Source organism: Podarcis filfolensis (genome assembly GCF_964270895.1).
Source record: "Podarcis filfolensis genome assembly, chromosome: 13".
NCBI classification, from domain to species: domain Eukaryota; kingdom Metazoa; phylum Chordata; class Lepidosauria; order Squamata; family Lacertidae; genus Podarcis; species Podarcis filfolensis.
In genome coordinates this window covers 27,043,809-27,069,005 of record NC_139615.1, presented here as the reverse complement: position 1 = coordinate 27,069,005, position 25,197 = coordinate 27,043,809, and the positions used below count along the sequence as shown (strand labels likewise).

General features: G+C 41.1%; 1 protein-coding gene and 1 long non-coding RNA gene across 5 annotated transcripts in view; one reads left to right on the top strand and one right to left on the bottom strand.

The window, feature by feature from the left end:
* Nucleotides 1–25,197, top strand: part of FBXL20 (F-box and leucine rich repeat protein 20) — a 65,068-nt gene that overhangs the window by 7,936 nt on the left and 31,935 nt on the right. For 2 of the 4 annotated variants that reach the window (XM_083583271.1, XM_083583268.1), the window contains exon 2: nucleotides 17,902–17,963. In XM_083583271.1, coding sequence (XP_083439397.1) covers nucleotides 17,902–17,963 — 62 coding nt within the window. Of the gene's footprint in view, nucleotides 1–13,235; nucleotides 14,463–15,965; nucleotides 16,061–17,901; nucleotides 17,964–25,197 lie in introns of all 4 variants that reach the window. The other 2 variants (XM_083583270.1, XM_083583269.1) reach the window with 2 other exon arrangements.
* On the bottom strand, nucleotides 736–24,040 carry LOC310748224. Its single transcript, XR_014541221.1, has 3 exons — nucleotides 23,509–24,040; nucleotides 6,612–6,695; nucleotides 736–1,499 (listed from the first exon to the last, which is right to left on the bottom strand). It is a non-coding gene; the product is annotated as an uncharacterized lncRNA (long non-coding RNA).

The following is a 25,197-nucleotide window of genomic DNA, read 5'->3' as shown; positions in this document are numbered from 1 at the left end:
CCTTGATCCCCCAGTGGCAAAGAAGCCAGGTATCAACACCTGGGCTGCCATGGGCATGCCAAAGCCCACCAGGCCTGATACTATATTTGTAGCATCCTTCCATCCCTCCACTTATTTTAAGCTTTTTATATGCTTGAGGTGGCTGACCAGAAAAGTACATGATTGCAGATGCTAATTTGATTATTTTTTCAACTTTAAAATATACAATACTGTTTTTCTAGAACAAAGTTTGTGCATTCCCATCAAGGCAGCAGAATCAAATTGCATTTTCTTCCTGTAGTCAGGATAGTACAGTGATTTAAGCGAGTTTAAATATCACAACTGTATGTTCTCTATTTTCTTATTTTATCAAGGTTGTCAAGCTGCTTTGTTTGTGCTTTTGCTCTAACAATGCTGGAATATTTAACCACTTGCAGTGAATGAAGTGACGCAAGGTGGAGAGATGATACTCATGGTCATATAAGGTGTCCCCACTTCCCGTAAGACCATTTAGTATAAGGTCTAGAACAGGGGTAGGCAACCCAAGGCCTGTGGGCCGGATGCGGCCCAAATGCCTTCTCAGTCTGACGCACAGATGGTCCGGGAATCAGTGTGTTTTTACATGAGTAGAATGTGTGCTTTTATTTAAAATGCATCTCTGGGTTATTTCTGGGGCATAGGAATTTGTTCATTTTTTAATTTATTTTTTCAAAATACAGTCCAGCCCACCACATGGTCTGAGGGATGGTGGACCAGCCTACGGCTGAAAAAGGTTGCTGACTCCTGATCTAGAAGTACTTAGCTGCACCGCTGTGTGAACCTTCCTCCAGAAAGTAGTAATTGTGTAAGCCATCCATTTGAAATGCAATTGCAGGGGTAGAAAATGGTCAGAGCCAAACATCCTGCTTTCATACAGTTTTAAACCATTTCCTTCCCTGCCTCACCTAAAAGTAGCTTTTCCTCAAACCAGGAACATCATCTTTGCAAAAGTAGTCCTCAAGCTGGGTATGACTGTCTTCATTGTATGTGTGCCCTGCCTCTGCTTAAAGCAAGGCACTCGCCACCAGTTGGTGATCCGCAGGATGTATTGTCTAGTCATAGACCACCCATTTAAACTCTCACTCTCTGAACTCTTAACTTCTGTGACCTGGTTCCTTAGGAAGCTGTCTATATATTTTGAGAGCTATGGTGTTATATACATAAATCTCTCCTGAAATTTATGTTCCCAGTCACTTAAGAGGTTAAGTGAAATATTTCAAACTGCATGTGGTTTTCAAGACATTTTAAAAATAATGTTATGCTTGCAAGCCTGTTGGGCAATCACCTATTTTTACATCATGAATTGATACCATATGGGCTGTCCATTAAGCATTGTTTTCCTACTCCTCGTGTCTGCTTGTCACAATCAGGTCATTACAGTAATAAGGAACACTCTCCCCTCTTTTGTGGAAGAAAGCTAGTTGGTCTGTGTACCAGAATGAGAACATTTGTTAAGAATGTCTGTTCTGAAGGTGTGGCTCCTATGGAGAAAATAATCACTTAGCTCTGCAGCAAAGCAAACAATAGAGTACTGCTCAGTAGGCTGCCTCCTTATTTTTTGACAATAGCCTCAGTTTACAGCAAGAGAAAAACCAATACTTAATCGTTTCTATTCCACTCTAGTAGTGAAGAAGCCATGTTGATATAGTTGAGCATATGCACCTGTAACTCGTATACTGTCAGAACTGAGAGGGGAATTGGTGAGATAGGAAAAGGAGTAGGAACACTCTTTAAAATCAATGGGGTGGCAACTCTCCCTGGTCACTTAAGGAAAGCTCTGTGGCTGATCTGACATTGCTGAAGTAGCATTAGATGTAAATCACGCAGAAATATAAAATCCAAAGATCTCTAAAGGGAAAGTCCAGCATGAAACAGATGAATTACAATTCAATACATATGTTAATTGGATACCAATGCCAAGATGTTGGTGCTGTCATCAACACTGCCTTGTTAATTGGTCACTGTAATTATCTTGCTTTGAGGCACTGTTCGTTATGAATTTCATTTCCATTTAACTTTGCTCCCCTCAGCCATGTGTTTGCCACTGCTTACCAATTCACAATTACACTTCATGCATCAAATGAATGGACTGCGGTCCACAAAATTTATAATAAATTTGTTAAATCATGAAGGTACCACAGAACACTCTTTGGTGTAACAAGTCTGACCCCACCCCACCCCCACCCCGGATGTGAAATCTGTTTCTGGTCAACATAGATGTCCTCACAACTGCTGTACTTGGGAATGTTGTGTGTGAGTTTTATATTCATATAACTCAAAAGTCACAAATGCCCTTCAGGATCCAGACTGGTTAATTTCTAAAGGATGCTATACTGCAAGTGATTTAGATTTTGACTGTTAACTTGAACACTTTATCCAGGAAATTTTGGAGGGTATTTGGATGGTAGTGAGTAATAATAATTGATTATTATTATTAATCAATTATTTATGCCTCCTGTAAAGAGCCCAAATTGTAGAGACAATTGGAATGCTAGATCTCTGACAAGATTCTTTTTTAAATAGTTAGTTTGTTGCACGATACTATGATTCAGTGTTTGGGCTGCATGTACTTGCAGTGATGAAAGTGTTGTAATGCATACACTTATGGGTAGACTAGGATTCTAAACTGCACTGCCATTTCCTTGGAAAAACTGGTTATTCAAAAACGATTTAATCCGAATAAGTGCACGGTATTTTGTATGTATGGAGCCCATCTCATCACGCACCTCTTCTGTTTCAGTAACTCCCTTTTTGTAGTGATTCGCCACAACTCATATGTAAAGGCTCCTTTTCTGCAAACACTGTGTCTTTCTCACAGGAGCATATATTTGGGGATTAAGCAAACTCCCACTTTAACCTGTGGTGGTAATTCTATGCAGGGAGTACACAGACTCTACAACAGGTGTTGGGAAACATATTGGCTCCATGGGCCAAATCCTTTTCAGGATCAGCTTTGCAGACCAAATTTGACAGGTATGCAGGGTCACCCACCTTTTCAAGATGCTTTGAAGTCCTGAAGAGGGGACTTCAAAACACCTTGCAAAGTGCTGCTAAAAGGGAGTGGTCCTGCATCCATTTACAGGGGGTGCTGTGCAAATTTGCAAGGTGTCACCTGCTAAAATGACGGTAAATAAGACACTGTTTTAGCAGGTGATTTTGATGCTCACTAGGACTGGGTGACAGAGGGATATATTGTCTAAAACCAGTTTGAAGTTTACATTGTGATAACTGTTTCATAATATTTGACCTGGTGGCAGCAGTCGCAGCTGTGGTTTGTGAAGCCTCATGGCAGCGGCGGCAGAAGTGCTGATGGCCTGCAAAGCCTTGTCGTGGTGGTGGGAGGCAACAGCAGTAGCAGCCTATGAGACTTTGCTACAGCAGTGGCAATAGCGGCAGTGGCAATTAAAGCAGTGGCCTGGCGGTGGTAGCAAAATCAGTAGCAGGCTGCAAGGCCTCACCACAGCGGTGGGAGACAGCAGTAGAAGCGGCAGTGGTCTGGCAGCAGTGGCACAGTCAGCATTCTTGGTTTAAGAACATTGCCCAGGCTTTAAGTTTTGGTTCTGAGGTGAATGTATGGCTCTTTAAAGCCCTAGTTTGTAAATTAAGGCCTTTTTTCTAATTATACCTATTCAGCATTTAGCTTTCATTTAGGCTTTTAGTCACATGTGAATGTTGTGAGTCCTCCTTAACATGACTTATTGCCTGATTTGTCCTCTTCCTTTCAGATTACACACATTCACAGCTAGTTAGAAACTAGCATTGTATAAAACATTACAATTTAATCCCAGTTAATTTCCAGATGCCACCTCCCTAGTGTGTAGCATGGTCCAACCTTTAATGACAGCTGTCCACTTTGTGATATACGTACGAGGTTTAGCACAAAGAGTAATACCAAGAAATCATATTGGATTAAAAGAAATTATACCCTTGTGTACATGCATTGCAGTGTTTAATTGAGCATCTCTATTTTGACTAGAAAGGTACTCCAAATCATCAATTGATTAAATCATGACATTTTTCTGAACCCAGTAGTACTTGAATTACAGGGGTGCATGATTTCATGTCTATGTTCAAGGGTCTCCGTGGCCCTGGTGCCTAGATCTCTCTATCTTGGGCTGTATTACTCTAAATAAATCCACCAGCACAAGGATCTACCCTTGCACAAATGAACTTCCCATGTTCTCTCCCTGCACCCTGCGGGAGGGTCTGTTGCACAATCAGAAATCCTTGCACTAGCAGATCTGTTTAATTGGCTACAGGCCCATGAGTATCTGGCTATGTGCCACATTGTAGCAATGATTTGCTATTCAAAAGCTGTGTTAAAAAGTATTGTCCAGTATCTGATCATAGGACAAAGGCCAGTCTGACCTTTGACCAGCTGCTGTGTGCTATCCCTGAACAGATTCAGTGGCATTAGAAGTGTGAAGTTGTGGTGGTTAATGGAAAACGGTGGGTTATATATTTATAAAAATACTTGTATGCCACTGTTCATTTTTTAAAAAATCTAAAGTGGTTTATAACGCACACACACACACATATGCAAAAACATGTAAAAAACTGCCAGAAATAATCAGTTAACTATTACAGGAATCTGTTTTCTTAATTGTATCCATAAGCTTGGTGGCATAGAAATGTTTTCAGCAGATTCTTAAAGGTTAAAGCAGAAGGCATCTGCTGAATCTCTTTTTGGAAGATGATGCTAAAGGCTCAGTGTCATGTCACTGTCAGATGAGCCTCACCAACTCAGGGGATGACCAGTGACACTCCTGCAGATGATCTTAGTAATCGAGTTGGGATATTAAGGGTTCAGACAGTCCCTAAGGTACCCTGGACCTAAGTTGTTCAGGGCTTTGAAAATTAATACAAGGACCTTGAACCTGGCTCAGTAGTAGATAGGTAGCCGGGGAGATGTTTTAACAATGATGCCACGTGTTGTTGGGCATTTGCTCCATCAGCTGACTGGCCACCACATTTTGCACCAGCTGGAGCTTCTGAACCAGGTCCAAGGGCAGCCTCATATAGAAGCATTTCAGTAATCTAGCTTTGAGGTTGCCAGTGCATGGACTGCCATGGTCAGGCTATCCATGTCCAGGAATGGTCATAGCTGGCAAGCAGGCCAAGCTGGTAATAATGAGGTGGCAGGAATGAGGTGGCAGGAATGGATGAAAAGTTGTAGCAATGCCAATCAAACAGCCTGGTGAAAGGTTTATTTCCTCACAGTGACAGTGGAGTAGAAATCTGTGGATTTCACCACCTCTGAGTGCAAGGTTTTGTACAGTTGCGGCTTTACCATTCTGTGTCTCCTTCACTGGAGGGCTTAACTCATGTCCTTCTATGACAGGTTCTGTGGATAAAATCATTTACATCCATTCCAAATTGATTCCACCCATTTTTCTGAGTCAACCACATGGGTGTCTGGGTAGGTTTTATTGGAGGAGTTCCAAGTGCTGGCAGCCAAGGATGTGAAGGGGGCTTTTGGATCAGTACATTTGACGTGCCTATCTGACCCCTATCCATCATGGCTAGTGATAAAGAGCCTGGGGAAGCCAATGTTCAGCTTGCTTTTATGACCAAGAATAATCAAAAAGGCTCTGGCCAAGCAATTCCAGACTCATCAAGATGACTTTGCTTAACATGATCCTCTTCAGTCAGTTTTGTTGCTGGAGTTTGGGACCCCTACTAATTTTATTACCATAGCTGATGATCTTTGCTGGGAGAAAGATAAGTTGATTTCCCTTAATTTCTCAGCAATTTTTGGTACCATCTATCAGAAGTCCATGAATTTTGCTTGTCATTAGCCAGCCAAGATTTGTGTTCACCACTAACTGTCTTCACTTAAGGTGGGTGGGGTCTTAACCGGCAACATGCGGACCTAGAGGTGCACTCTGGCTGCAGTTGGTGAAACCCTATCCTCTGCCTCCCCTAACATAATGAGTCCATGAGATGCTCAGAAAGCAGCAAACCACCTTGCTGCTTCTCAGAGGACTCCAAAACTTTGCTTGCCATCAGCAAGAGTTCTGTCCTTTAGGCTTGGAGAAGGATGGGGACTCACCCTGATACTGATTGGAAGATATATTTGCCAGTGTGAACAATGAGCATGTTTGTGAACTGTTGCCATTGATGATTGTATCCCTTTGAATTGGACGTATAGGTTGGAAGTGGGGGTACTGCACTGCAGTGGTTTTCCTTAAACCTTTTCTCCTACCGTGATGGGTAATATTGGGGGATTGTTGTTTCTGCCTTTGGGTATCACTCTCTTAAGGGTCGATCCTTTGTATTGTTTTTATTGTTCTGTAATAGTTAACTCTTCTTTTTTTTAATTGAAAAGCAGACTACATATCCTTTTAACAAACCCATGCTTACATTGAACGATGGCATGCACACAACCCTAGTAATTATGTTTTTAAAGGAACATTTTAACCTGTGGAGTGTGTTTATCATTTTTAAATACACACACACAATGGAACCAGGATTTCAAAACCCCATTTAAGTATGTACATCCTCATTCACCATGCCGGCTTAACCTTAGCTGCAAAAAGTCAGCCTGAAAAGGAAAGTCTTAAAATGCTTCTGGAAGATGTTCAAGCTCTTACTTTGGCAGTTCTCCAGAAAGAGGGCAGTTGTGAAGATCTCTTTCCTTTTGTGTCCTTTTCATGCTGCTGCATTGGATCAGATCACTATACAATAGGAAAAAAAAATATCAGTTCATCATGGGAATTATGGTGTGACATTACATATCTTTGATGGGTTAGAATTAATGTTGCTTTATTTCATTATAAATCATTTTCAGGTATTAATAAAGGTAACAGTTTCTCAAATCCAAGTGCAAAAAAAATCCTAAATTTCATCAGACTGTTTGAACTGAACATTGACAACATTTTGGCACTGGAGTTTTTTTCCCTAAAAGAGGGTAGGTGTACCTCACTTGGTTGGTCATGCTTGTCAACTGATCAGCACTTTCAGTTCTTTTATATTCCTCACACTTACAAATTTAGGGAGAACGGCGAAAGAGCTTTGGTTTGTATCCAGCTAGATTATGAGTATACCCATTGAAATTAATGGACCCAAGTATTTTCAGTGGATCTACTCTGTGTTTGACTAGCATTAGATATATCCCTTTCTAATTGTTGTAAAGAGGGTGTTCTCTATGCCCCCAACTCTGCATTTGTGGAATGCTATCTGCAGGGACTTGGTCGATCTTCCGTCTCCAAGCAAATACTTTTCTTATTCTGGGCTTTGGGGTAGTGTAAAGTTGTAGAGAAAAGAATACACCCCCCCCCAATGGTGGAACCAAAAAGTGCAGAGAAAACAGTGTCAGAACCCACTAGTGGGTGATTTGGATGAACACTTTCAGTATATTTTGTTTTGATAGATTTTTATCGGATGTGGTATGTTACCCCTGTAAATTGCTTCAGGATTCTTTTCGTGTGTAGCCAGTCATAAATCGAATTAATCTCATACAGTGGATCAATAAAGTACTAAGATTACTCCTTAGACCTGTTGCCCAACCTTTTCCCTTTTCTAATTGCTACCATGTGCCCATCTCTCAGTCGGACAACATTCCTGTCTTGTTTGTGAAATACAGGTTGCATTCCTTATACACAGCGATTGCTTAATGCTTTGTACAATACTTTTAGTCATCTTGGTTCTTAAATAGCAGGAGAGTTCACACCATTGTTAGAACACCTACTAGAAGCAGCAATGCTCTCACACCAATATAGTTTGCATATCTGTGCTGGTGTTCTGGTATTCTGAATTGTTAATAGCACTCCTTCAGATCTTCTGGGTATCCCAGAGGAGCCAGTGTTTGTGTGGACAGTTGTTGCATTCAGAATGACTAGTCCCACAATAGCAATGGGGGTAGGGAAGAGAATGCATGAGTGTTACCCCTATAAAAATTGGCAGTATGCTGTAATGGATAGACTGTTGGGCTTGGTCTATGGGGCCTTTGTTCACATCCCTTTGCAGTCATGAGGCTTAGTGAGCAGCTTTAGACAAGGCATTATTACTTGGCCTGACCTAACTCTCAGTACGGCTGTGAGGATAAAATAGGATAATCTCAAAGTACTTGAAGCGGGAATGATTCACAATTTTGATACATACTTTTCACCACCCCAATAACTATACTCATTTTCTTTTTGTCACAGGAGTGGAAATATTCTTCCTTAATGTTTTACTGTGATCTGGGGTGAATGTTAAAGGAGAACTCTTGGGCAAATTTTGTGGGGGGTTTGAAACAAAGCAGGGGAGATTACAACCCTTTAAGTCAGCCTTTTTTGTGGGGGGGGGTGTTAGGGTGAACAAAAACCATTGGCCTTTGTTTGCTCTTCTTGTGAATTACATTTCCACCCATAAGACCCTGAGATCTATCTTGCATGATGATGTTAGTTTCTCACAAGGACTTCCAGGTTAAAAAGAGATAAATTGCAACAGCTTTCTCTCTCTCTCTGCTTGTTACTACATGGTTATATGTTACCTAGGACAAGAAGTGCAGGATTCCCACTGTCTTGTGGTTGTCTACTCAGGAGCAGGCGAACAGCCAGCTGAATTCCAAGTGTCTTGCTTGGCAACTTCATCCTATCTCCCTCATGTTTTACCAGGCATTTTAACAGCCAACAGTGGAGCAGCGGTTGGGACAACCATCCTCTTGAGTGTGTTAACAAACCAGCACAGCTCAGAAATCCAGTTAAGCAGTTTATTCAAAAGGCGTATCAGCAATGGAGGGTGCTGGAGAAAAATTGAGTATGTGCAATCAAAATGAAAATACCAGAATATTGGTCTAACTGGTCTAGGGCTGGACAACATCAGCTTTTCAACATTGTGGTGTATCGTCAGCCAAACACTGAGGTTTGACAGTATACTGCAGTGTTGAAAAAACTAGGTGCATTGACCTCTGCCTGCGAGACACCGGTTGAAACCTCCTCAGTTCTCACCTCAAAAGCTGAGGCGATTTCACCCAGGCTCACGGGCTGGCACAATGCTACTTGTTTGTGCAGCTCAGCTGGGGAGAAGGAAGGTTCTCCCCCCACCAGCTGAGACAGCCCAGGTGTTCTTGCTGCTCACATGCAAGTGGGCAGAGCATTGGGGCTCCTTTAACTGCTCACTGTGGGGAGCAGCCACCGCATTCCCCTCAGCTGAGCAGTTTCACGGAGCCCCCACCCCACTGCTGGCTTGTGGCAGCCAGCGACAGCCTGGAGGCTCCTTTAACTGCTCTACTGAGGCAAGGGCAGCTCTACATTGAAGCAGTTAAAAAATGTAGATGGAGGAACAAGCTGTATTGGTGCCTCGCCGCTACAGCTTGTTTATCCCTCTCTGTTGTATGAGGGCAGAGTGGGATGGCGGTTTCACTCAGTGATATATCACTGGTGAAACCACCATCGCTCCTGAGTCCCTCTGCTAGCAGCGCCTGACTTCCCCCAGCAGACGCTGCTAGCAGAGGAACTTTGGAGCAGTGGCAGTTTCACCAGCGGTATACCGCTGAGCGAACCTGACATTGTGGCCTGCTCCTCACACTGGTCCTGGGCAATATATCGATAATATTGCCCAGGCCTAAACTTTGCAAAACTAACATAAGAAGACATGCTCTTATTTGTCCCCTCTGGTGTTGGCAGCTTTTGGCATAGACTGCAGACTGATGGATCATAAGAGCATAAGAGGGATCAGGCCGATGGCCCATCTAGTACAGTATCCTGTTCTTACAGTGTCTGAACAAAAGCCTGCAGGAAACCAGCAAGCAGGATTTGAGCACAATAGCAATCTCCTCTCCTGTGGTTTCCAGCAACAGGTATTCAGAAGCATTGCTCCAATTGTGGAGGCAGAGCATTGCCATCATGGCTAAAAGCCATCAATAACCCTCTCCTTCATAAATTTGCCAAAAGCTATTTTAAAACAGTTTAAGTTGGTGGCCACCACTTGCTCTTATGGGAGTGAGTTCCATAATTTAACTATGTGCTGTCTAGGCCTGGGTATCAATGCCACCGTTTTTGCCTGACTCGCTTGCCCTCTTTTTCCTTTCCGGGTAGTTGCCCTATGTTGACCCCATTAAAATGCCAGTATTCAATCTGCTCTACAACACTGGGCCTGAATTGCTTATTGTTCCCAAAGAATTAACAACATGGTACAAGCAGGGCAATGGCTCAGGAGTGAGGCAAGGTGCTTCATGGATTCTTCCCTCATCTTTTTCTGACCTTCTTGTGGTTGCTGCCCAACACACACACCATAATTTCAGGAAGCCTATGGAAGTTGTAGAGAAGGGGTTTGGTATCAGTGTTAGAAACTGAGATATGAAAGCTAGGAGCTAAATGGCACCTTAAACCTAGGTTATGGGTGCAACAACGGAATGCCTAGGTACGCTTTTTTTTATAACAAGAATACAAAGCTGAAAACCAATGAACTGCAGCTAAAATATTATGTTCATTTTTCAAATGGTCTAGTCCTTCCCCTGCCCGCCCCTATAATATTCTTAAGAATATTAAGTCTTCAGAGAGTAGCTGGAAGTGGGGAGGCAGAAAAAGGTCCTCCTTTCCTTCCACTCTGCAGTTTTACTCTGAAATCTTAGGCGCAGTACTGCATCCAGAGCTCAGAAACTGCTCATGCTAATGAAATTCTCTATTGCAAAATGTGCCCAGAACAATGGGAGTTTCAAGCACTGTTTGGTATATGTAATCGGCCATCCATCAGTTCCTGTTCCTCGGGCCTAATAACGCCTGTGCTTGGAGCAGATATCAGACTTTTAATGATGGTATTCATGAGTGTGGTGACTGTGGCAGTCTGCAGATACACATTTCCCAGAGAGAACACAGTTTATAAAGTGAGCTGTAAAAAGGAAAGTGAAGAAAAGAAAATAGAAGTCCCTGGACAGCAGGGAAGCTTCTAAAGAAAGCTCACCCAGTCTGAACTGTTTGTATTATTTATAAATTGCTGTGGACAATATTCTCCATACAGCTCCTCCCAGAGGAATGGTGGTATTTTAAATACAATTTGTGGAAGAACTATTTCAGCATCATAAACAGAAATATGGAATCTTGTTACTCCCTGTGTGCATGTTGGGTGGCTAATAGCGGGCAAAATGTATTTTTCTTTTTAGACTTCGAGTCCAAGCCAATTCCTAAGGCTCAGGATGGGTTATAGTTAGTGATTTAAGTGTCACATACAAATTAAGTTCTGATGCAGGCACAACACTGGTTCCCTGCAAAGCATGATTTGTAAATCAGGAACCAGCCATGGGAGTGCATATTCCATCCTTTCCCTTGTTGACTTAGCTGTGGCTTATATCTCACTGATGCAGTTAGGATGTGCAAAACTACTTTGACCTCTCGTTTCAAATCCTAGTTAGCAAGAGAACCCTGATTAAATGGAAGCATGTTTCCCCCAAGGCTGTACCCCTCTTTTGCAGACCATGTGCATTTCCCTTATATTTTCTGGAAACCAAGTAGTGGAAACCAAGCAATAACTTCATTGATCTCAGATGTTGCAATTTGTACATGGTGGAAGAGGCGGTCTCTTTTTGTACTCAAAGGCGAAAGAGTTCATTAGCTTGACTTTATGGCAGCAAGAATAATCATGGTTGCTCTTTTGGAATTGGTACTCCATGGTAGGATTTAAGTTTGGCAAAAAAATATGCAAGCTATTTTATGGTCTGATGTCTACCATGCACATTCTTGAAAGGCCTCTTCAACTCAATGTATTTCTGTATATGCCCAGGATACCTTGTATTTCACTTGTATCCTTTCAGTCTATAAATATTTTGGAGTGTTTGGAAGTTCTCTTTGAAGTAAAAGATATAGATACAGTGGTACCTCGGGTTACATAAGCTTCAGGTTACATACGCTACAGGTTACAGACTCCACTAACCCAGAAATAGTACCTCGGGTTAAGAACTTTGCTTCAGGATGAGAATAGAAATCGTGCTCCGGCGGCGCAGCAGCAGCAGGAGGCCCCATTAGCTAAAGTGGTGCTTCAGGTTAAGAACAGTTTCAGGTTAAGAACGGACCTCCGGAATGAATTAAGTACTTAACCCGAGGTACCACTGTAATTGAACTGGAATAAAAATGGTTCACAAAAGTGTTTGAGCTGTTCTGCATCTGCAATGCACTTGACCCAGCATCTCAGGTAAACTTTTGCAGCAAGAGAGTGTTACAGTGGAAAACTATTTACTTATAATTGACTAGAAATATATATAAAAGTTCTGGTCCATGGGGTCACGAAGAGTCGGACACGACTAAACAACTAAACAACAAAATATATAAAAGTTAGTTTAAGAGAGTGTAAAGAACATAAGCATTCAATTCTGATTTTTACTATGCTTTAATCTTCTTGTATGGGCCACCCTAGTTAATGCTATAATGCAAGGATGGGGAACCTTAGACCCTCCAGATGTTGTTTGACTCCCATCAGCACCTCCAAGCATGGCCAGTAGTTGAGAGTTGTAGTCTAGTAACATCTGAAGGGCCAACAATTAGTAATCCCAGGTGTAATACAAGTTTCTGCACCCTGTCTGTCTCTTGGGAAAGGTGACTTGGTGCCTGGTTTACAGAACTGAAAAGCAAGCAGTATCATGAGATGAGAGAGAAGCAAGAGAAGTACAGGCCATGTCAAGGCCAGCCTGTGGATTCTCATATTTTCCTTGAATCCAAGAGTGCTATTGACTCTCTCTGCCTGTGGTACCTGTAGTAGGCTACTTGAAAGGTTATTGGGACAGGTACTAAAATATGCCTTTAGTTTCTCTTGTGATCCCACATGTGTTTTGAAAACTCAGAAGTCTCTTTGCTTCTGATTTCATGGCCCACTCTCAACGTTTTTCTTCCCTGGAAACTGACTTGCACAAAATTTAAGGGTTTGGTTATACTAGATCCTGCCCTATATTTAAATTCTGTTTCTATTACTTAACTAGGCTCTTAAAGATCTTCCAGAATGCTATAAGCTGTAACGATTCATCCACAATGCCCCCCATTAAAAACAACAAAAACCTTTAGAAGAATACCCCCAGATCTGTATGTGCCAGCACAAAGCTGCAATGCTTTTTTTCAGCTCCAGCCCATAGAAAGCTCTCAGACCAGATCTCCTTTGCAACCTTGTCCTTTGGAATAATTCCTTTACAATGTCAAGGCCTTCTTTCCAGACTAGCAGTTTCTGCTGGTTGCTGATTTTGGCATTGATTCTTTTAATCATAAGGGCTTGTGTGAGCTTTCTTTTCCTTTTCCTTTTTCTTTTTTTAGGGAATAAAGTCCTGATTCTGCCTCAGCTGAGAAGCAGCTGAGTTTGCCAGCAAATCAATATCTGTTCTGACCTTGCTTGAGCCAGGCAATGAATATTCCTTGCTTCTCTACCTCACACAGCGAAGAAAGAGACCATAGCCAGTGGCAGGGCACGTGTTTGCATACAGAAGGTCCCATGTTTCTCCTTGGTATCTCCAGTTATGACTGGGAAAGATTCCTGTCTGAAACTCTGGAGAACTACATCTTCCATTGTGAAGACAGATGCAAAGAATTCATCCAGCTTCTCTGCAGTTACATTTCCTCCTTCAGCACACCTTTGACTCACTTGTTATCCAACAGCCATGTATTTAAAAAATGTTTGCTTGTTGGCCTCTTTATGTTTTTAATGAAGTATTCATCAAATTCTTTTTTTTTTAAATCCCTCATGGTCTGCTCACAACCCTTTTGCTAAAGCCCCAAACCATTCTGGAGAGATTTGACCCTCTTGACTTTGCCGTTCCACTGTCTTATAAGCAACCCCTCATTTTTGGGGAAGTTTCCACTTTTGAAGTCAAATGTGACCGTGTTGGACTTTCTTAGCAATTGTCCACTTACATGGCACTTTGATCACTGTTTCAAATTGATTCAGCAACACTTACATCTCACACAAGGTCTTGGACGCCAGTTGAGTTGAGGGTTGCCATCTCTCTGGTCAGTTCCATGACCCAAACTGTTCTAAGGCAGAGTCATTTAGGGTATCTGGAATTTTTACCTCTTGGTTGTGATTGGGTGTATGCATGCTCCAATCTGTGAGGGTAGTTGGAGGTTGGCCATTATTATGACACTTCCTCCTTTAGGTGCCTCCTTTATTTCAGTCTCCATCTCAAAGTCACCCTGGGCAGTTTAGCTTGGGGGGGGGAGCGATCATACATCCCCTGAACTAAATTAATCAGTGATCTTTGTAGAAGAGTTTGCCTTTTGGGGGACTTCTAGATGGTTGAACTCTTGTGTTCTCTTTGATACCACCTCCAGTGCACCCTTCCCTGAGGTCCTAGGGTTGAATGCAATCCTCCAAACCCTTTTAGTTGGCCCTTGGGACTTTCCCCAGATCTTGCACACACACACACACACACACACACCTTGAGTGTTTGTGTCTGTCCTTGGACTCTGTTAATGCCTCTTTCTTGCCTAGATGAAACATAGAGATGGGTGTATGAGTAAGTGTAGAAACTACCTGACTGCACAAAGGTAACATATACATTCATTTCTCTGCCTTTTTTGTGTGTCTGGCCCCAGCCAGCTCGCGCATGTGGCCCCCAGAAAGTTGCCAGAAAGGAGCATGCCCTTGAGCTGGAAAAAGTTTCATACCCCTGCTGTAGTTTGTATCCAGATATAACTGTGCCCCACTGGTTCTCTCCATTCTACTAGTTTTACTTTATGTCTTCTATAGCTGTGTTCTTCTCTTAAGACCAAGCTGCCCACTCATCTTGACTTAGACAGCCTTTCTCAACCTGTGGGTCCCCAGATGTTGTTGAACTACAACTCTCATCACCCCTAGCTAGCAAGGCCAGAGCTCAGGGATGATGGGAGTTGTAGTCCAACAACATCTGGGGGCCCTCAAGTTGAGAACCGCTGACTTGGAAGCTTCCAGCATTTAGCATATAACACTTGTATATGGTGTCTTCCTCTTCATAATTTTGGCACATGTGTTTTACCCTACAAATTGGCCTCAAGTCCAGGGAGAAGGATTCCTTTTGACTAAATTGCATGACCTGGTTTCTGCAGAAGTGACATGTAATAAATGGTTGGAAGCTCATACCTTATAAAGATGATTGATTAGCTGTACGCAAACTTGCTTACCGGGGTGCCACTGAAGTAGATATAGCTGTGTTACATCTGGTGCATCAAGACAGAGTATGAGGTGAGGCTTCTGCTTGTAGAGATTCTTCTTGATTATTTTTTTAAAAAATTACAGCTTCTGTGAGGAAAGTAGCAACCTGTTCTGCTGCTTGGTAATAAATGGGGTAATAAATAGAGCAGTGGTCTTTGAGCCTAGCAGACCTAGCATCAAGCAGTGTTCAGTTCTGACAGCTCCTAGTCAGATCAACTTCAAAGATTTATGAAGGGTAAAATAAGATACAGCAAGACCTAACCTGAGCTCTTAACATGAGGAAGAGAGCAGAACAAAACTTGGGTGCTGATTTTTTTTACTGGATGGGGTGCCGTCTGCATTGCACCTATATTCTTTCCTCAGATGCATTCGCTAGGGTTTGTTGGTGCAAGATCTTTAAGCACTTTAGAGAGAGAGAATTGTGATGCACTCCTTCCTTCTGGCAATTGATCCCCTCTTTTAAGAAGTTTTCCTTTAAGAAAGAGTGAATGGCCCAAGGTCACCCAGTGAATTTGGTTGGCATTTGAACCCAAGTCTTGCACCCCAAGGGCAAGACTCTATCCTTAATTACACCACAAGCGAATTCTTCATTTAACTTTTTACGTACTCAAACATCATAGTAAACTGGGTGTGGGGTATCTGTTGTTACACTTTGGCTATTATTGAACTCCCAACGCACATGTACCCCAGCTGACATGGACAATGGCCAAGGATGATGATAGCAAGAGGTCTGAATTGGCAAAATGTGGCTGGTGTCTTGACTCCAAACCATGATTTACAAAGCCCTTTCAAAGTGTGGTTTCAAATCACGGTTTGGAGGCAAGGTGCTAACCCAAGTTTTCTCATTTGGCTATTAACAGCAAATATAAAAGAACCAGGAAGTGGCTGAGGGAACCGTGTGTCAGGAATGAGCCCATGGTATGTGCTTTCTGAACTGGGCCTCCAATTCTGTCAGGTGAGCAAACCATTTTCTGGGATTTTCTTGGGTCGGTGGGGCAATTTTTAGGAACTGGCATCAAAATTCTAGGTAACTGATGTGGTTACATGTTGATAACTTTTTTTCCAGCCTTTCACAAATGCTGCCTACCTGCAGTGTAACTCTATGGAAACAGTGTTCCTATTTGTCTATTTCTGCAAAGCCATAACCACAATGCACAGAGATTACCTGCATATTCACACATAAAAAATGCTTGGCGTGCTGGGCTATTTTAAACCCGAAGCAAATAATTCTTGTCTTGTTCCCCTGCTCTCTCAAGCCAGGTTGTGTCTTTTACACGCCAGCTGAAATACATACTACACATGGATTTTTAAAAATCCTGATTTCTATGACTGGTGAAGTCATATGAGCTGGCCCACTACTTCAGTTCTTCACCCTGTTTGCATACTCCTTCCTCTTTGTGTAGAAATCTGAACTGTTGAATTGTATGCCTGCTGTGGCTTCTCCAAGTGAAGAGTGTACGTGAATTTGGTACTGATGGGGATACAGATGCTGAGAGAAACACATGGCTGTTAGCTGATGTATGCCCAGCAAACTTCCACCGGTTATGCCAACTTTCCATCTTTGGAATGCAAAGTCCAAATGCCAAAGAAATAGCCCACACTACTGAGTTTACCATCAGCCAGCTCTCCTCCACTATAGTGACTACACAATTTCCTGCATTCCTATTTATATATCGCCATTCTTCCATATTGGAATACAAAGAAGTGTACATAGGGTTCCCAGACATTTTTCCATCCAGGCACTGACCAAACCCAGACCTGTTTATCTTCAGCATGATTTACTACACCATATGCTCTGAGAAATGGTTTATGATATGAAATCCTGAAGAGCTCAGTTTGACAAATGTTGGTGGATTACTACTGTTCATTGGGGTTATTATTTGCCGATTGAGGGGTCTGTGTCTATTTAGTTTTTCTGTTTAAAATGGTACTTTGTTGTTGATGTCTCCTTTATTGTGTTGGTGTATTTTTTATTTTAAAAACAAACCCCAACGAATTGTATTTGTGGCATTGTAGGTTTTTGCTTTTATTGTGAGTCACACTTATTAGGTGACACAGACATTAAATAAATTATAACAATAATAAACAGTTGATGTGTTAGGGTTACCCTTACCTACTAGATGAGCAAGTGATGTGACTTGGAGATAAATGACTTCTTGTATCTAGAAGTACATCTCTCTATCTCAAGGTCTGTTATAGTTCTGTTATAAGAGAGTGCTCCATTAATAGATAGGGGGCAAAGAAACAAGCAGCACACCAAGGTATTTTCAGAGGAAATGACTCAAGCAAGTGATCCAAGACGTACACTTTTGAGAAAGCAAATATGCCCCAGGATCAAGGTTCAATCTGAAACAGGGAAATTATTTTAGGGGACTAGAACCTTTTCGCCTAATTAATAAAGGGGAAATCGTATTTGGAATTCTGATCCATTCTTTTCAGTCTGTATCTAGCTGTTGCACATCCACATAATCCAGCAGGAAAAGGTAAACACTTAGGGGTTGGGGGGGCATATGGTGTATGGCCTGTTACTGAGAAACCAAAATAAACTGCCATATTATTCAGGCTAGTTCATTTAGAATTCAACACAATTCCAAATGTTCAGTGTGAGTTGCACCATATTTTAATACCAGCCTTTTAAAATAAACATGCAAGGCACTATGTCTTCTTCAAATGCCACCTTTTCAGATTGCCTCAAAATTAGCTTTCCCTTATGAAGTTGCCATGCTCCCCCAAGTTTGTAAGAGATAATGATCCACACAACAGGGTAAATGCGTGTTGTTGCTTTCTCTATTGCAGATGTTCTCAAACAGTGATGAGGCTGCAATCAACAAAAAACTTCCCAAAGAACTGCTGCTTCGGTAAGTCGCCTTTTGGCTTGTGCAAGTCTAGGAGTTTTGGTAATAGCTGAGTGAGCAGAGACCATAGTTGACTGAAAGTCAATAAAATCCGTAAATTCAACAAATTCTGAAGGTGGCGCAGAATTATGCAAACATCTCCCAAAACTCTTAATCTGTCAGTCAGGCTAGTTTTACTGAGTGTGGTTATGCCATGCAGAATCAACAGGCATTAGGAACCTAAATAAGGTATATTGGTATGTGCCTTGCCACTACCTCTTCCTTAAGCAATGAGAAGTTCAGGGACAGTACTATGTGGTTTGGTTTTCTTTGGCTGAAAAAAGCACAGGAGACTATGGGGTCTTTGTAATTAATCTATTTACCAATATGCAACAGTGTATTAGAAACAAGTAGACTCCTAAAAAGAAAGGCAGCATGACTGCTAATCTGCTTTAGATTCCCAAAGAGAGCAACTGTGGTCAAGGTGCTTCAGTTTGAGCCAACTCTCAACTCAAAATTTTCAAATATTTGAATGAGGAAATTAAAACTAACTTTATATATTTTTATGCCACTGCCATCGGCTTTCAAATGCAAGGGGGATCGTTTTCCAGCCATTCAGGATGGTTAATATTACAGTGTTGTTGTTTTTAAGCTCCTGAACATCCTTTAGTGGTTTGTAGCCAGTAATAACTGGTTGACTGAGAGTTTGACGTGAATGTAATTTTAAAGATTTACACCCTGGCTTTATCTTCTGAAGTTTTATTAGATTTGATTGCTAGCAGTTAGATACAGTTGTTAATAATAAACTTGTGTTGAAGCTAGAACTTGACCACTGGTTTACTGTTGGAACTACAAATGGACTAGTCAACCTGTTTGCAGTCTGTGACACTTCACATGTGTTCACTTGTCAGTTGCTTCTCTCCAGTTTCCACATTGATTTGCTTTTTTTTTTTAAAGATCTGCATGAAAATTTGCATCTCTCAAAACACTCATATCTAAATGCATTTTCTTGCACAATGCGCATTCTAACAAATATTGGTACATTTTTAGAGCTAAGGACAGCATTGGAACATTATAGGAAAGTGAGCGTTAAAATTGTTGAAACTAAATTCTGAACTGCACATTAGTCTGGGAGGTGTCAGTTCATATCAGAATTCATAAATATGGAATTCCTCAAGCATCCCTAGTTGGAACGATTGTTAAATGTGTCTCTTCTGCCGCACATACAAGGTACCTGAAGATGTCACACAAATAAACTCAGGAATTAAGAATACACATAGCCTAAAGAGCAAACAAAGAAAAATGTTTATTAGTGGTATATAATATTTTGTTAGCTTTTGGTAATGCAAATAGAGGAGGGATGGGGAATGTAATGCAAATAGAGGAGGGATGGGAAACATTTGCTATTAAAGTTGACACTGGAAATCCAATGTAAAGATGCAGAGCTGTTATTCACTCATCCTATAATTCTCCTTTTCAAAAATCATGAACTACGTGTGAACTGATAGGAGGAGTTGAGTCAGTCTCTCAAATCTTGATTTATGGATTGTATGCTCTATTCTAACTGCCTAAAATTTGATTCTATCAAGTCAGTGACAGATACTATATTCCTTATGAAAGTGTGAAAATAGTAAAGGGATAACTATATACTTACTATGTTCAACCTACCATCTTGTGACTCCAACCTGTCTAATCTTTCATCGGGCTTGCAGATTGTACCAGTTTTACCTGCCTCTTTGCCGACTAAATGTCAGCAGTTTTTTTAAGGTGGCTTGTATGTGTGCATACCAGTGAGCAGTAGCAAGTATCTGCTTAAGTGTAAAGTGGTGGACTCCAATGTTAAACGTGAGATAAAAGAACCGGTAAAACAAACTTGCCAATCCAGTTAGCTCAGGTTACAGACATGGTAGATCAGCGATAGGCTGCTTTACATTGTTACAGCTAGTTTTAAAGGTTGTGACATCATATACTGGCTGTTAGATAGCATCACTTGGCCTTTCTCTCCAGCTAGCAGAATAGTCAATACCTAAAGCTTACTTACTGATTATTTCGTTCTTAAATATTGGATTCTGTCTCCCAAACTTTTGGAGCTGGTTTCTGGGAATTTCAAACATTTTTCCAACATCTCTGCTAGTACAGTGTACAAAAACTTTAGGTGATTAAAGTTATCTCTGGTTTCTTGAACTTTAGCCCACATTGCGGATCAGGGGGATAGAAGGTTTGTTTATTTTGGATATGGAAGATCAACTTAGCAGTGAAGCATATCAGACTAGCCTTCAGCAAATCACACACTCTGAGCTGAATCTTCACATAGTTGCTTTGAGGATTTGCTAAGTATTGTAACTTGCCTGAAGCTCTTCAGATATAAATAATAAAACTGCATTTTCATATATTTCCATTGCTGGATGTTTCTTAATCTGCGTACTGATCGTAGGGGTTTTGGTCTTGCAGGCCCCGTGAAAACACCCCCGTTTGCTCATGTATTTGTATATTGCTTGCCCAGCTTTGTCTAATGAGGTTATTGATGTGCACTGTTTTACCAAACAGTTTGGTATGGCCATAGGGTCAACAGTTACCTGAGTTTTCACACTAGCAAGCCGTTTGCTTGCAGTTGGGAAGGTAGGGACAATTGAGACTAACCTGACTCTATCCTTCGTAGCCTAATTGTGTGGTTAAATTTTAGTTGTTAACTTAATGCATTTTAGAATCCTCCTGAAAATTGTTCATTGAATTTCTTTACACTCAGAGATTCAGGGGTATAACTGACTCCTTAGAAATAATCTGCACATGAGTTACCCTGTTTTAGCCTCACAACTCTATAAGGCTGCATACACTGAGAGCAGAGACTTGAACCCAAATCAATGTCCACTACTCTGCTGTAGTCTAGCTCTCATATAAATCCTTCATGCAGTTGGCAGAGTTACTATGGAAAGCTGCATACTCGAGATTACATAGAGTTGCCACGGAATGATGCTTCCCTTAAAGGCAAAATGTAGATAAGCCCAGAGACCTCTTTACATCTAAGGAATGCGTATAGAAGCAAGCTGTTGCTTATGAAAGCTTTGCCACAATAAACTGATTAATTTTGGAGGTATTGCTAGCCACTTCTTATTTATTTATTTAGCAGCAGATTAATATGGCAGTCTTTCTGGAATTCCTCCTGAGTAGCTGAGTTCTGCATTCAGGGTTCTGCCAGACTTTGCTTTTGGGAACAAATGAGGAGGATTGAGTTTATAAAAAGTTAAACCATAAGCAAGAGTTTTGAGAACTGGAAACTTTCTGTTGTGCATACTGCAAAAATTCATTAATGCACATTGGCAGGGCAGCCTTTGAAAGGGAGTCTTATCAAGGGGACAGGCTTATAAATGGGCATCAGTTTCTGTCAGACAAAGGCTGGTGTGTTTTCATACAGCCCTGCTGTGTAAGTTCTTGTTCCCTCATTCCTTCATTCCAAAGAATGTCCTGACGTCTCATGTACGGGGGTGTTGAGTGAAAAGCATTATTTTTCTCCCATTGAGTTGCAATAGTGTGGACAACAGGTTGGCTTCTAATCATGATGACTTTGCACTGGGATTCCTACATTGTGTCTGACACTGGAGGTTTGTTTGCCCTTTCTACTGCCACTTCATCATGCTCTGGCAACACAAGGGAGGAAAATAGGGACAGGAGTACCATGTCAACACTGTTTTCTCTTGCTCTAACTCTTTTGCACACACACACACACACACACACACACACGCACACACACACACTCAATACAGATGGCAGCCACATAAATGTGCAGTGGTAAAGAAGGAAACACAACATCATAACATTTGATGAGTTATGGTGCTAGTATTCGAACGGCTCTGGAACCTGTTTGCTTTCCAGCACACCTGAGAACTAGAGGACAACTGTGTTGTCAGTCCATTAAATGTAGGCCAGAGCTTAGGCCTGAACAGTGGCATCCATCCCTGCATAAGAGATCATGTTACGATGGTTCCTGCTCCCTTACCGTAGGCACTTCTTCAAGCCATGCAGCACTTTTCTATAATGATGATTTTTGTCACTTCTTATTCTTGTGAGAAAGCTTTTTGTTTAATCTAGCCTTGTGGAAAATTGCAATTAATTTTTGCCTGCCTTCACATACCTATCAGTAACAGGGCAGCTTGGGTGGGTTTGGTAATTTGCTCACTTGGAAAATAATGGTTTCTCTGTTTGGGCAAATCATTCATTTTTTCCTTCATATGGAGGACTATCTCCATATTTAGTGTATGGCCATTTCAGAAGATTTTAATTATGGGTGTTTGTTTAATTGTTTGGCTGACTTTTGCATATGGTCTGAGGAATTGGAGTTCCCAGTTAGAGGGATAAGAGGGGTTGGTGACTGCTCCAGTTTTCAGGGAAATCCTTTGTCTGTTTGCCCTTGGCCTTAAAGGCTGGTTTTTTCTGTTGTTGCTTAAGTATTTGTTGTTTAATCTCAACCTGATTGTATCTCTGGGGGACTGGTTTTTGGAGATGGCTGGGAAGCTATATTTGCATTGGAGAAAAAAGAGGGAGCCATTCCCATTTGTGAGTGTGGTGAGCAAAAGTGAATATATAGCAGTGATATTAAAACAGGTCAGTCCAAGGGAAGGCTAGGCAGATACTTAAGACATGCTACACAGTGGGACAACATGTTCATTGAGCTATCCACTACTACCCCAAGGTCTCGTTCCTTGCCAGTCACCACCAGTTCAACCCCCCACATCACTGTATATGTCACATTAAGGTTATTATTTTTTTGCACCTACATGCATCACTTTACAGTTGTTTACACTGAATTTCATTTACCATTTTACCCCCCCATTCGCTCACTAAGACTGTTTGTTTCAAAAGAATAGCATTCAAAATTCGCCCCCCCCCGATTCCCATTCTCACACAAAGATCTACAGCATTATGTTGTCATTGCTAGAAAGTTCAGTGCTCTTGGTTTCAAAGGTAAGATCTAATGCACCCTATGAAGAGCTTCTGCCTGTATAGTTGTCCCTTGGGCTCTGTTTTTCCTATTGTGGCTCCCTGCAGTTGCCCAAGAAGCAGTTTTCAAAACTGTCAGGAACTTTGGAGAGCATTCAGTCTCCAATGCAGGATATAAGGAGGTGTAATAATCAGAACAGGAAACTGGGAAAGCCGCTTGATTTCTTTGAATTCCAGACAAGGGTGTTTTTGCTTTTTCATTTTTAGTTTCAGTTAATATGTTCTTTATTTTTGAGGGGTTTGTAGCTTCCCTTTACTGGGTTGCTGTAGTTATGACAGCTTGTAAAATTGCTCATTTTGAAGGGGCAAGTATTTGCACACATCAAAGGTTTATAGAACCTTTCTGCAGCTCTTTGTGGTTTGGCTAGCAGTCCCAGAAATTATTTTCCCCCTCCTTTAAATATACAAAATTAGGACTAGAAAATGCTTGTCCAGTAAAATAAGTCCCTTCATCAGCCAGTGATAGTTGGGATGCAACATTTGCTATTCTCCCCCTTTGGATTCTACCCATGGGTGAGGACAAAAAGATTACTCTGACAGCTAGAGCCACTGGAGAGAAAGTGCGAGCTCTTACCTCAACTTTGACCTTCATATACGTCTCTTGAAGCTGTGGTTAGGAACACAGCAGGTTGAGACACATCTAGTTGCTCAGCAACAATTCCTACAACTGCTACAATGTCCCAAACATTAGACTCAGAAGCCTTTTTAAAAAGGCCTCCCCATTTAACTGTAGTATTTAGCTAACAGTAAGGCCTGGTTTCCACATTGCCTTCATTTCATTTCATTTCATTTCATTCCGTTCCACTTTTAATTTCTATATTACTATGCACAAGGTGGATTTGCAACAACCAAGTATACAGCAAAGATCACACACCTTATAATAATCTGATCCAATACAAAAAAAGTCATGATAAAAACTTGACTTTGCAATAAAAGTATCAAATAAAGTAATGTTCAGTAATGCATTAGAATATAATAGTACACAGTAACATTAACTCTCAAAATACCACCAAATAATAATTAAACAAAAATTCACCCTTGGCAATTCCATTGAATAATTACTAAAGTATAATCAATAAAAATAACCATCTCACAGTGCATAAAATACCACAGTACGTTCAAAGGATCAAATTGAGAAACAAAGACACACAACTTATAACAACATTTTAAAAAATAACAATCCCTGAACTCTTCTCCCTTCCCAGCTACTTCAGAAGCATGGCTGGTGTCATCCTAACAATTACACCCAGGTCCCTCATGCAACATGTAAATTTTCTATATAAACCTCTCTGGTGACCTGTATGCTCATGGAATAATCATAATCAGCCTAGTACAGAATTTCACCTTAATGATACTGGTGGATGATATATGTTACCCATAGTAGCTGTAGAAGTAATTGTAGTGAGGATATGTTGTTGGATAGCATGTAAACCCAGAAATGCAACATTAAATTATCCTCAGATAATCAACAACAACCACAAATTCAATTGTACTAATTGTTGGTCTTGAAAACTTAAGAAATAAGACTCCAATATAAAACTCCAATACATACACAGTGAATAAGGCTAAATAATATGCTAAAAGTTTAAATACTATGTAATTATCATAAAACTATTACCCAATACAATAAAAGCCTCAGTGTAAACTAATGGAAAAACCACTTGAAACTGTCAGGTGTCTAGTATGTTGTTATGCTGGCACTTTCCATTTAGTGCTTTCTTGAAAGTTTTAGGGGTAATTTTATAGAATAATGTGTGCATTTTTTGTGTTAGTGTGTTTTTCTTGTAAACTGCATAGAAATTTTAATTAAGTGGTATAAAAAAGAAATTATAAATCAGTAAGCAAATTCCTCTCTCGCTGCTGTGGCTTGGGGCCACTTTGGAGCTGAGCTGATCAGTCCCTCTCTCTCTCCTACTTACTGTAGTATATTCCACCCTCCCCTAAAGTGAGCTATTTAAGTAGAGGCATTAAGCAACAGAGGTCAGGAGGTTAATTAAACATGCAAGGGACTGAAATCGTATTACTCTTAAAAAGCAGAGCTGAGCAAATGGCTAATGGCAAGGTGGCCTTTGTGTTGCTGATGGGAGATCACACAAGCACACAAAGCCAACACAGAGGTGGGCTTTCTCTTAGAACAGATTGCCTATACAGTGGTACCTTGATTTACAAACTTAATCCATTCCGGAAGTCCGTTCTTAAACCAAGGCGTGCTTTCCCATAGCAGCGGGGGACAAATGGGACACACTCAACATGTTCTGCTTCC